This window comes from Budorcas taxicolor, chromosome 15 (genome assembly GCF_023091745.1).
Source record: "Budorcas taxicolor isolate Tak-1 chromosome 15, Takin1.1, whole genome shotgun sequence".
Classification (NCBI taxonomy): Eukaryota; Metazoa; Chordata; class Mammalia; order Artiodactyla; family Bovidae; genus Budorcas; species Budorcas taxicolor.
The window spans coordinates 31555428-31568951 of NC_068924.1; the positions used below are offsets into that span (position 1 = coordinate 31555428).

At 45.2% G+C, this 13524-nt stretch overlaps 1 protein-coding gene across 1 annotated transcript in view; it reads left to right on the plus strand.

Annotated features, from left to right (window-relative positions):
• The window catches only part of SORL1 (sortilin related receptor 1), a 162350-nt gene that overhangs the window by 36449 nt on the left and 112377 nt on the right, over positions 1-13524 (plus strand). Inside the window, exon 6 of the mRNA XM_052652557.1 lies at positions 4106-4286. Within this exon, the coding sequence (XP_052508517.1) occupies positions 4106-4286 (181 nt within the window). The remainder of the gene's footprint in view (positions 1-4105; positions 4287-13524) is intronic.

Below are 13524 nucleotides of genomic sequence, written 5' to 3' on the forward strand. Positions count from 1 at the left end.
TTCCATCCCTGGTTGGGAAACTAAGATCCCACATGCTGTGGGACAGCTAAGCCCACACACTCTGGAGCCTGCATGCTGCAACTACAGAGTCCATGTGCTGCAAAGAAAGATCCTACATGAGGCATCCTGGATCCTGCATGCTGCAGCTAAGACCTGATGCAGTCAAATACATACATACATACATATTAAAAAAGAACCAGGTCAGATCATGTTCTTCTGCTTCGAACGCTTCGCTGTGTCTCGTTTCTCTCAGATGAAATGCCAGCTCCAGTCCTACCACGGGGTTTCTGCACTTGCCGTTTTCCTCTGCCTGGAAAGCTTTTACTGAAGACACACTTGCTCCTCTACCTCATTCAGGTCTTCTCAAATGACTAACCTTCTAGATGGGGGTCTTTCCTAAGGATCGTATTAAAATTGCAACTATGCCCCTCTCAGGCCCAATCTGCTGTAGCCTGATCTGTTCTTTTCTAGCGTAGCACTCATCACATCTTAATACACTCTTATTATGCTTGTTATTTGTCTTTCTTCAATAGAATAAAAGTTCCAACAGGGCATGGACTTCTGTCAGTTTTGCACTGATATATCCCAGGTGAATGGATCATTGAGATTATAACTTTGCCAAATTTCCTATAGAAAGCGTCAAAATGTTCACTCATTCTCAACAACATAGAATTGTGCCTTTTTCCACAGTCAGTCTTCTAGTGTCAGTTTAATTTTAATATGCATTTTTCTTTCTTTTTAAAATTTTTTTGTCTTTTGGCCACACCATGTGGCATGTGGAATCTAGATCCACTATTGGAATTGAACCCACATACCCTACATTGGAAGCACAAAATCCTAACCACTGGACTGCCAGGCAAGTCCCTGCATTTTTCTTTTTATGCATGAGTTTGAACATCTTTTAACTAAGTAAGGGTCGCTTTTACTTCTTTTTGGGGATATGTCTGTTCATGCCCTTAGCCCTTTTTCTATTGGATTGTTCATCTCTTTATTATTGATTTCTAGGAGCTCTTTACATATTTGAGATTGGTCCTTTGTGATATGAGATAGGTTTTATGGATGTGTTCATTTGTATTTCCCAGTTTGTCCTTTTTCTCTTACATGTAGTTTTATCCTCTTTATATGTTGTCTCCCATGAGATGTGGATCCTGTCTGCATCTTTTTGTTGTCACTTTGAAGAGGAATGTCAGTGAGTTCTTATTTCTTCCCTAGTGATTAAGGACAATAAAGAAGGATAGAGCAGAGAGGGTCCTTAGAGCTGAGTATCTTTAGTGGACTTCCTTGTTACAGAAGGCAGCTGTTTCTGACTTTTTCATTATTTTCCTTGGGCAGTGGTTGTAGAATCAGTGAAATTATAACCACAATCTCATCCAAGTACAGCCTTAATCCAAGGAATACCATTAAAACTTTTTTTTTTGCTTTCTTTGAACTTTAAAGGGACAAATTGCTCTATTTTCAGTTTAGAGAATCATATATTAAGAGGGCAAACCAGCAGGATTATTAAACAGAAAAACTTCACATCTGGGAATTTGTGTTGTACCTTCTGCGTCTGTGCAGACATGCAGATAGTTATCTTAGGGGAAAGGGCTGGCCTGGCTTATTGTAGATAATTACATGTCTGGAGTCAGGAAATTTCAGGCTATTTGGGGGGATTTTCGCCTAGGACTCGCCGTAATAGGTGAGTGCATAAGCTAACCTCTCAGAGAATAACGGCACCCTTTGTTTCACAATGCTTGGCAGCCTGGGAGCAGCAGCAGTGAGGAAAAACCAGTGATTCATGTTATCCAGAGCTGGAGATTGGCAAGATGGGACAGAGGATGAGCCATGGGGGTGGGTTCCCGAGATGGCCCCCTGCAGCATCCCAGAAGGGCTATGAGGCGGGGGAGGCCAGGCAAGGACCAATGACTGTGCTCAGACACAGAGCAAGGCTTGGAATTTCCAAATGAGGGGAAAGAGAATAGTAAGTCCAGGTCAGTGAGCCTGGAAAGTGGGAGGCCAGTGATTTCCAAGGACAAGAATTTGTAGGGGGAGCAGCTCTCCGAAATGGGAGGTTCAGATGTGGAATACGAAAGAGAATTGGTATGAAAGTCACAGCTCTTTCCATCTCTAGCTGTTGGCTGCTGGTCTTGGTTATGAAAGTATAGTAGGCATGAGCTCTGCCTCAAGATATCTGAATAAAGGTCCCTTCCTCTCTGCCTTTTTAAAAATATCCTGTGTGTTGTAATTTGCATATCCTCTAGGGTAGAGGAAGTACTTTAATCAGTACTTCTAATTGTGGAAAGAGAACATGTCCTCCCCCACCCCAATCCCACTGTGCACACAGAGCATCTTTTGATGAACATGAGTTTCTCTTGTTGATACAGGCTGGTTTCTCTAGTGTCCAACCAAGACCCCAAATTGTAGGGCCCCACGATGGGAAGAAAGGCTGTTTGTTTTTGTTTTCGTCTCTCTTTTCCTCACTCCTTTCTCTTCTTTTCCTTCCCTTCTTGCCTTGGAACTTGCTCTCTTTTTCCCCCTTGATACGCAGAATCTTTTAGTTGCGGCATGCAAACTCTTGGTTGTGGCACGCGGGATCTAGTTCTCTGACCAGGGCTCGAACCTGGGTCCCCACCCCGGACCCCCACACTGGGAGCACGGAGTCTTAGTCACTGGACCACCAGGGAAGTCCCGGAAACTTGCTTTTGACAATGCATCCTTGAAGGAATTTCTTGTCATTGCCTTCATTATCCCGAGAGCCGTCGTGCCTACAGGACCGTACAGAGGCGTTTGCAATGATTAACATTAATGAGTCCTTCTGCTTCTCCTTGGGCACCACTGCATCCTCGTGTGCCCCTCTCTTCCAGTTGTCTTCAGCTGTTTTGCCCACTTGCTGAAAGGTCCTCCTGGCTTCCATGTTTCTTGTGCGTGTCAGGAAACTCGGGCAGGTTGGCTGTCCTTCCAGGCTGCCCTTGGGGCCCTTCTTTGGGGGCACACCAGTGCAGAGATTCTTCTCTGAAGTAGTTTGATATGATCACTCTACGGTTTTCAGTATGGAAGAGCTTCTGTATCATGTCCATGGATCCTTGCAGCAAAGATCAATGCAGCTAGGAACTTGGTAGGATCAAAAGAAGTGTAAGACTTGGCCTTTGAAGGAATGTGTACTCTGTCTAGGAAGCTCAGATAGAAACATGGTGGACAGTGTAATACAGTGGGAGAGAAATGAGACTGTGCATAAAGTGAGGAGTCTGATCCCAAAATCCACTTAATCTAGGTGTCTACCTTTGTTTGAAACTCATAAAAAAGACTTGGAATTGAGTGCTACAGAGATGCATTGTTAGTTTTGGGAGAAGGGAGAAGGGCATGAGGGCGGGCTTCCTGGAAGAAGGGGACTTGCACTTGGCCTCAGAAGATGAGTAGGATTTAGGTGTGCAGGTCAGTGTCTATGCGGAGGGCATGTGGGCAGAGGGGGATGGTGTGGCGGAAGCACAGAGGGAGGGGTGAGCCCTACGTTACTGAAGATCAGCGTGTGCGAGAAAGAGTTTGTGAAGGAGCCTCGTGGGAGGTGAACCTGCGCTGATCGGATGAACGCTGGCTGCACAGATTCGTGACAACGGCACGGGACAGACAGGAAGAGCAGCGTCTGTTAGAAGGTGGGGGGGGGGGGGGGCGGGTCACCGGTTCCTCCTGTGGTTTCCTCTAGAGCTGTTCCACTGAGGACATAGCATCCTGGGGACAAACGTTCCTTCATTCCTCTGCAGTTCACAGCTTGAGGCCAGAAGCTTGGTGACAGCCTCATGCAAGCAGTTCGTTGTTCACTGGTTCTGAAACACTTCCTTTCACTTTTCCTTCTGTTCCCTTCACTCCAGCACAGCCCAGGCTTGCCTGGAGCGAAACGCAGACTGCCTTGTGAACAACCACCCGGCAGAAGACACTGTGCACAAGTGGCAGTTTCTTCCCCTCTTTCCCGAGCCAAGGAGCCACCAAAGGGCCGGGTTTGTGGCACAGAGAGCCGCAAACACTCGCAGCTGCTGCCACAGTGGCCCCGAGTCCTCACTGATGGTCTGCATGGCAGGGCCTCCATGCCTCAGCGTGGAGGTGATGACAAGCACTTTGTTTTTTCTTCCAGGGGAATCGATCCCTACGACAAGCCAAATACCATCTACGTGGAACGGCACGAACCCTCTGGCTATTCCACAGTTTTCCGAAGCACAGACTTCTTCCAGTCTCGGGAGAACCTGGAGGTGATCCTGGAGGAAGTGAGGGACTTCCAGCTGCGGGACAAGTACATGTTTGCCACCAAGGTGGTGGTGAGTTGAAAGCATTAAGGATTCAACTGCTTTTGTGTTTCCTTTCTGAGGCTGGGCATTCTGGGATCAGGCTGGGAGAGGGGTTCATACAAGCAGAGATGTGGGGGTGGGGGTTGATTGTAGATGCTGGACATAGATGGACTTTCCCAAGGGGCCCGGAAGGTTCTGAAAGGTCAAGGGGTGGGAACACTTATATAGCCACTCAGAGGGTCTCTGGGTGCGCTAGGAATTTGGTCTTTTCCTGGTCTGGGCATCCTTGACAAACACACATTTCTTTGAAATCCCAATGGAAGAAGACAGAAAGGGGGGATGAGGCTAAGTGGCTTTTTTCTTTAATCCTACTACTGAATTCTCTTCAACTCAGGCCGATTTCTTTGGGAGGTTTGGACACATGTTCATCTACATGGCTAATAGAATGTGTAGTTATTGGCTAGTGGGAGTTAATGCTCTAAGAAAAGTAGTAATTAAGCTTCCAGCTGTCAGTAAGTAGCTTAACTCTCAGCCTTTGGGAAAATCTTCTCCTTGATTTTATATGTTGAAGCCACATGCTGAAATGGAGGGCTTGCTCATTCAAAACCACAGTTGATTATTTAACGGGACTTGCCTTGCAGCTGTATCAAGTTGCAACCATACTTCCCCTTGAGTAAAGGAAAAAGCCAGGCCCGGCCAAGAGTCAGTTGGGCTGCTCTAGCTGGAGGGAGGTGAGCTCGCTTTTGTAATGCGTTTTGCGGCTGGTGCCTGCTTGACCTCAGGCTCTGACCGTCTCCCTTGTGCCTGGGAGGTTACTCTTTTTGCTGTTAAACCTTAAGGGCTAAAACCAGATGTCATGTTTTCCTTCAGGTTCTCACTTATTTATATGATTGGTAGCTGGCCAAGCAGAACCAGGTCAGTCCCCTTGGTAGGTTCTAGGGTGGAGAGAGGATCCCCCCCTAAAGGGAAAGCAGGGAGTGAGGTTGAAATCGGGAGAGAAGAGGCAAGAGGCTGAAGGCCAGAGGGGTTCCCCATTACACACCTTGAACAAGGTTTTTTAAAACCACTAAACTACGGCAGATTTTCTTCTGACAGGGCGTTTGCCTTGAGACACTCCCTGGATCATTTGCTTTCTGCCTTGCCTGTCTCTTTCTTTTACGCACACATACATGTGCACATGTACACAGAGCGGCCCAGGAGCACAAGCATCCTTGAGTTGCTTGGGGCTGGGATGTGCTGGGAACTCGGAGGTGAGAGGTCAGGCCTGAGGACTGATAGCTCCAGTTGTGTGGTGCTTCATAGGTCTTTTTTGTTTTAGTTTCTTGGGCTTGTGCCTTCTGTGATTTTAATTTCTTAATTTTAAGGCCCAAGGACTGATTCCCAGATTTCTTTTACAGACGGAGTCGAGTGGGGCTGAGGTAGAGCATTATCTTGCATTCCTTTATCCCTATTATTTCTCGATCTCACACCCAAGAATAAGATATATCCCATTTGGGGCTTTCTGTACTCTTCTTTCTGACCTCAAAGCCGTCTGTTTTGCAGACAGAGCTGCTTTGCCGAGTGCCGATGGTGATTACTGTTTCTGGCCAGTGGTAGGATCAGGGGCCATGTCTCTCTGAGCTGCACTGATACGGTACCCAGTATTTTGCACAATGCTTGATATATAACATATGTACAATAGAGTTGAACGAATCTTGGCCTAATGTAGAAAGATTAGGCTACTGGGCTTTTTTATTGGGAGCATGGGATGGGGTTGGGGGACATTAACTTATTGGTTCTTTTATTATAACTCTCCCCTCTGTGTGTGGCTTATTGATTTACATGGTATCGGTGGCAAAATTGTAGTTGTGTTGACTTCTTCCTTTAGCAGACGGACAGACCACTAGATTCCAAGGTCAGTGGTGTTAGCTGGAGGTTCCAGGTGAGACGAGCTAGGCTACCACCTGGAAGTGTTGTTTTAGGATCACCCGTGGCAGCATCAGCAAGGGCCCTGGTTAAAAATGCAGATGGCCTGGCCCCCATGCATATTCTCCCACCCCCACCCCCCTGAGAATCCCTGGGGTGCCCAAGAATCTCTAAAATTTGAGACATTCTTCCCTGAAGCCTTGTATATGCAGGAGCTTTCGGCAGTAATTATATCATCAAAGGGACGTTTCTCAGTGGATAGGTTGAGAGAAGAGATGCCACTGGCAGTGGATGATAAAATAGGTATTTTTCTGCTTAATATATTCGAGTCTTAAGCCATAAGGATATATGACATCGGCCCTGGTTGGATCACTCTATCAGTAGGCATGTTGGGGTCTGCACCTCCACCTTCTTATCCGGGGTGTTCCCAGCACTGTAGGTGCTGGATTTGGGGAATTCCGAACGACTTTAATGTTTGTTGTCATTCAGTCCAGCTCTTTGTGACCCCCATGGACAGCAGCACGCCAGGCTGCCCTGTCCTTCACTGTTGCCCGGAGTTTTCTCAAACTCATGTCCATTGAGTCGGTGATGCCACCCAACAATCTTGTCCTCTGTCGTCCCCTTTCCTCTGTCATCCCCTTCTCCTGCCTTCAGTCTTCCCAGCATCAGGGTCTTTTCCAGTGAGTTTCCAATGAGTTGACTTTAATGCTAACTGGATTCAAATCAATTTAGGAAAGCTAAGAAAATAATTGCAAAATGACAGAAAATTGCTTTGGGATGATTAACTTTTTTGCTTTTTTCCAGCAATGTGACTGATTCCAGTTGCTTGCAAGTTAGTTTTTTAGGACATGTCAGGGCAGCCAACCAGGTTCTGGACTGAGGCTGGTTTCCAAGTCTCCAGAACCCCCTGGGGCCCTCCTGGCCTGGCTCTTACTTCATGAGTGCTTTGTATCTGATGCCCATCAATTTTTTTTTATTCCTTTGTTTTTGACATGAAGTTCATATGCTTACTAGTCCGCACCAAATGATAGGGCCTTTAATAATTTGTGCCCCCATGAACTGCAGCCAGCCATGCTTCTCCGTCCATGGGATTTTCCAGGCAGGAATACGGGAGTGGGCTGCCTTGTTTCCTCCAGGGGGATTTATTATTTACTTGGCTGTGCAGAATCTGAGTTGCAGCATGTGGGATCTTCCAGTTGCAGGAGGCAGAATCTTTAGCTGTGGCATGCAGACTCTTAGTTGTGGCATGTGGGATCCAGTTCTCTGACCAGGGATCAAACCTGGGGTCCTGCATTGGGAGCATGGAGACTTAGCCACTGGACCACCAGGGAGGTTCCGATGGGGCCTTTAAAGCAACAGAGAGGCACCTCTGCAAAGGGACTAACATCAGTTTGTGAACTTGGTGAGACACAGCTGCTAGGTGCTTCCTGGAGGTAACAGTAGTTGCCAGAAAGTTGGAAGGATGTGAGGCTTGGCTGCTTCACTCTCCAGCTTCACTCCTAGCCTCTCCTGAAAGGCAGGCTCAGACATTTCTTGCCCAGAGTGCAGCAGTGCGCCAGTGCCTGATGCGTGGGCTTGATGGAGTCTCCTCTCTGTTCTTACAAGTGATGGCAGCCACAGCTTGGCAGGGTGCAGACGGTGTTCTTGGGCAGCCTTGGCAGACCATGCTCTTTGGTTTTGTCAGTAAAGTGTTATTGAAACACAGGCATGCTCATTTGCTGTGTGTCATCCATTGCTGCGTTCATGTTAGAGTGGCAGAGATGAAATGTTGCATAGAGGCGGGATGGCCCACAAAGGCTAAAATACTTCTGAGCGGACCTTCACGGAGAAAGTTTGCCAACTGGTGGTGTAGGGGCAGGATTCTGTTCCGCTCTCAGTTGCCGTTAGGCAGCTAGAATCCTCTGGTGCAGGAGCATGCACTAGATGAGCCTGCAGTACATCCCCCGAGAGCTGAGGTGGCGGGCCTCCCTAAGTTGCTGTGCCCTTTACATGCCATGGTCTTATCTCTGGGAGGCGTGTGTGTGTATGTGTGTGCTCAGTTGCCTCAATATGTCTGACTCTTGCGACCCCATGGACTGTAGCCTGCCAGGCTCCTCTGTCCATAGGATTCTCCAGGCAAGAATACTGGAGTGGGTTGCCATGCCTTCCTCCAGGGGAGCTTCCTGACCCAGGGATGGAACCTGTGTCTCCTGTGTCTCCTGCATTGGCAGGCAGATTCTTTACCACTGAGCCGCCTGGGAAGCCCAGTCTTTGTGATATCATGGCTCATTCAGACATCTTGCATGCCACAGATTTCCTGAGAGAACTCAATTGTACTTTCACTATTCTGACCAACCAACCACTAATTTCACTATTGGAAACCAACTTCTAACCATCGTTATGCTATTTTTAAGTCCCTCATGCTGATAGAGTTAACAGAAAAACCTAGTAATTGCCTCAGAATTGTGGGCTTCTACATGAGAGGTTAACTGACCACAATTGAAGTATGACTTTTAGGATAACCAACCAAAATCCAAGCATTGACAAATTATTTTAATTGTGACATTGCTTAAATGTATCCGAACATAGACATTTAAGCAATGTCATAAGCACCTAACGCTTGTAACTCCGTATACAATGAAGTTCAAACGTGTTTACAGATTAAAAAGGAGACTATAATACCAATACATTTAAAATTGATTTTTTTATAATATCAGTATTGAGATATGATTCATATCCTGTAACATTTACCCTTGTAAAGTGTACAGTTCAGCGATTTTTAGTATGTTCATAAGCTCAGGTATTGCTCATCACTATCTAAATCCAGAGCATTGTCGTGACCTGTGAAGGAAACCTCATCAGTTCGGTTCAGTTCAGTTCAGTTGGTCAGTCGTGTCTGACTCTTTGCAACCCCATGAATTGCAGCACGCCAGGCCTCCCTGTCCATCACCAACTCCTGGAGTTCACTCAAACTCATGTCCATCGAGTCAGTGATGCCATCCAGCTGTCTCATCCTCTGTCATCCCCTTCTCTTCCTGCCCCCAATCCCTCCCAGCATCAGAGTCTTTTCCAATGAGTCAACTCTTCTCATGAGGTGACCAAAGTATTGGAGTTTCAGCTTGAGCATCATTCCTTCCAAAGAACACCCAGGACTGATCTCCTTTAGGATGGACTGGTTGGATCCCGTTGCAGTCCAAGGGACTCTCAAGAGTCTTCTCCAACACCACAGTTCAAAAACATCAATTCTTCGGCACTCAGCCTTCTTCACAGTCCAGCTCTCACATCCATACATGACCACTGGAAAAATCGTAGCCTTCTAGACGGACCTTTGTTGGTAAAGTAATGTCTCTGCTTTTGAATATACTATCTAGGTTGGTCATACTTTCCTTCCAAAGAGTAAGCGTCTTATAATTTCATGGCTGCAATCACCATCCGCAGTGATTTTGGAGCCTCCAAAAGTAAAGTCTGACACTGTTTCCACTGTTTCCCAATCTATTTGCCATGAAGTGATGGGACCGGATGCCATGATCTTAGCTTTCTGAATGTTGAGCTTTAAGCCAACTTTTTCACTCTCCTCTTTCACTTTCATCAAGAGGCTGTTTAGTTTCTCTTCACTTTCTGCCATAAGGGTGGTGTCATCTGCATATCTGAGGTTATTGATATTTTTCCCGGCAATCTTGATTCCAGCTTGTGTTTCTTCCAGCCCAGCGTTTCTCATGATGTACTCTACATATAAGTTAAATAAGCAGAGTGACAATATACAGCCTTGACGTACTCCTTTTCCTATTTGGAACCAGTCTGTTGTTCCATGTCCAGTTCTAACTGTTGCTTCCTGACCTGCATATAGGTTTTTCAAGAGGCAGGTCAGGTGGTCTGGTATTCCCATCTCTTTCAGAATTTTCCACAGTTTATTGTCATAGCCACTAGCAATACTTTCTACTCCTCTCTCCTTCCAGCCCCTGGCAACCAGGAATCTACTTTCTGCCTTATGGATTTGCCTATTCTCGACATTATTATTATTTGCTGCACCTTGAGGTATGTGGGATCTTAGTTCCCTGACTGGGGATTGAACCCACACCCCCTGCATTGGAAGCGTTGGGTCTTAACCACTGGATCACCAGGGAAGTCCCCCTTTTAAATTCTTGATATGTTATTTCCTTTAGTTCTTTGAATGTATTTAGGATGGAGGATTTAAATTTTAGGTCCAGCATCTGTGGCAGTTCTTCTTAATCAGGGTAAGTCCCAGGGCTTTTTGTTGTTGCCTCTTCTCAGTATTATTGTTGCCTTCTTTTGGCTTTTGTGTTGTGAGTTTCCTGCATTAATGTTGTAGAGTCTGCACCCTTCATGGGGTGTGCTAGTGGAGTCCTGACCGTTAGTGGTCAGCTGGTGATCAGTGATTTCCTAAAGTGCTCTCAGCCAGTCGTCTGTCGGCCTTTGCTGAGGGCCTCTGAGTGTGTGTTGGGGCATGCCCTCAGTGCCTTCTCCAGCTCTGCCTTAGTCGTCACTTCTTGTTTGTGTGGAGACTCAAGATTATTAACCAGACATGAGGAATTAGGCCCTTTCCATTCTTTCCTGAGCGGAACACAGCCCTTCTTGCGTGTGACCTTGTAAATTCCTTGGAATGTTTCAGAGCTTATCAAGCCCTCTAATGGATATCTTCTCCCATTTTTCCTTTTATGCTTTTTAGTCTACCTTTTGTGAGCTCCAAGTGATAATGTTCCTCTGGCAGATGTGGTGTTGAAAACACTTATCACTTGTCAGCGTTTCCCTTAAATGCCCAGGCTGTAGGTCTGTGTGTAGAGAGAGCTGAGTCAGGTTATTTAAGGAGACGACCTGAGAATCCAGCTATCAAGCGAGTCACCAGGCAGATAAAATCTGACAGTCCTCTGGCTGTGGGGCATTTGGGGAGCTCCAAACCTGTTCTGTCCTCTCCTGGGCTGCTGCTTTTCATAGCGATTGTGGCTGTGATGCTGTGGGTTTCCCACGCTACTAGTACTTCAGATAGAGTAGAAGGGTTGGGATTAGGACAAGTTGAAACATCACCAAGTTCACTCCTCTTGCTGAGCTTCAGTCATTGTTTTGAATAAATGCTTCTTGAATTTTTGCAAGCTTTTTTTTTTTAATTTTCAGGATTCTGAAGAAGTTGATTTTGAGAATTTTTGTCAGTGCTCTTGTTGTTCGCATGGATGAGTGGATTTTCAGAGTTCTTTCCTCTGTCATTCCAGAAGTGCTTTCAGTTAATATCAACTCTGCAAACTTTTTATTATTTCCACACCTACACACACAAAATTTTTGTGTGTGCTGATATGACCTCCCCTTGTGCCTTTATTCAGTCTCAAGAGTATCTACGTTTGCTAATCTCTCTTCAACTGTCTATGCACTACTTATTTTTTCTTGGACTATTTTAAACTAAATCTCAGATATATCATTTTATCCATCAGTTATTAGGTATAGATAACATGAAGGTGAATGATATTTTGCTGCAACTTTGTTACTGCTTCGAAGAGAAAGTGGCAGCAAATGTTACAGCCCAGGTGCTTCTGAAGCCAGGTCTTTGTCTGCCACGTGCCTTGGGTCCCTCATTTTTCCTACCAGTTGAATAGATCACTGAATAGATCTTTCAGCCTTCACTTGGCAAGAATATATCATATTTAGTTCCCTTCTGCTCTCTTCTCCTGCTCCCCCCTGCCCCTTTTTTTTGGCTATTGACTTAATCTCAAGCATAAATGTAAACTCAGGCTCTGAAATTCAGATTATTCAGATTCTTTTATTTGTTTTTTACTTATCAGAAATGAAAACACCAAATGCAAAATATCTTGCTATGAATTCACAGACCCTATAATATTGCTGTAAATTAAAACATTTAAATAATTCCTAGTTGTTGGTGAAAGTATGTGTGCTGGTGGATGTATTAACTGGAATAGCCTTTCAGGAAGGCCATTTATGCTATCTGTCAAAATGGAAAATTTGACATAGGAATTCTAATAATGCATCTTACAGATTTTCTCCTGTAGCTGTGAAAAAGGTAATTCATACAAGTACGTTCATTGAAGAGTGCTTCTGGAAATAACCTAAACGGGCCATTAATAGCTGTTATGGGCCATTAATAGCTGTTAAATCAAAGATGTCTAAGATACACTGTCTAAGATGGAAAAAGTTAAATTGTAGAACGGTAAGATACTCTGTTAGTGAAAAAAGTGTTACATAATACCATTTCTCCCATGAGTTACACAGCCATATTTCTATCATGATCCAGTTGTATGTGAAAAAGAAATTTGCATGTATCAATCTGGCAATGGGTTTGGCTACTCTTAACAGACTAGAAATAAAAGCAACTTCGCCAAGACAGAGCTTTATTTTTCTCTCTTTAGTGCTGCCTAAAGCTAGGGCTGGCATGTTGGTGCCCTGGTGTTCCTGGGGACCAAGGCCTCTTTTTCTTAATTTTTTGGCCACCCACATGGCGTTTTCCTGACCAGGAATTGGACTTGTGCCCCCTGCATTGGAAGAGCAGAGGCCTAACCACTGGACCACTGGGGAAGTCCCCAAGCCTCTATCTTGCTGTTCGACCATCCAAAGGAATAATTTGCATGCTCTCCCTCACGGTCCCTGATATTTACACTAGGCTTCGAGTCTTTTGGAGTCAGGAAGAATGAGGACAGATAGAAAGGTCACAATAGGACCCCTCCCAGCTGATTCAGTCCCTTTCAACAGCTTTCCTTGAAACCCAGCACAATAGTCTGTTCATGTCTTATTGACTGGTCCTTAGTAACATGACCACACAGAGTTGTCCAAAAGAAAGAGAGCCTTAGGCTTTTATTTGGGTGGTTGTCAGGGTTTGCTAAGGAGGAAAGGGCTGATGGATGTTGTGGTGAGTGGTACGTCTGTCACTGTGTAAATATACACATAGGTGGTGGCACAGAGCATCTCTGAAGGAATGGCCCAGAGCCAGTTACCAGTGGGCATTTATGAGAGCAAATGGATCTGCATTCTACCATATACCTGTCTGTACTGTTGGATTTTTCATGAGCATACAGTATTTTACCTCCATAATAATGATAAAGAGAAATTCAGCATCAACAATGGTTTATTAAGAAATACATCTTACCATTAATAGTGTGTCATAGTTTTATTGTTAATACTTTTCTTGATAGTGGTAAAATATTACACTAACTTGTCGACGAATGCTTTAGAAGTGAACCTAACTATCCAGACTTAGGAATACTTCTCCCAGAATAAAGTGAGATGGATGTACTTAGAGGTTTTTCATGACCTTAGTACTCTTGCATTTATATCTTGCTATCTATTCTCACTTCTCAGGTCTCCCAGCAATCATCTTTAAGAACACATAACTGGTGATGGGCTTGGACTTCCCTGTTGGTCCAGT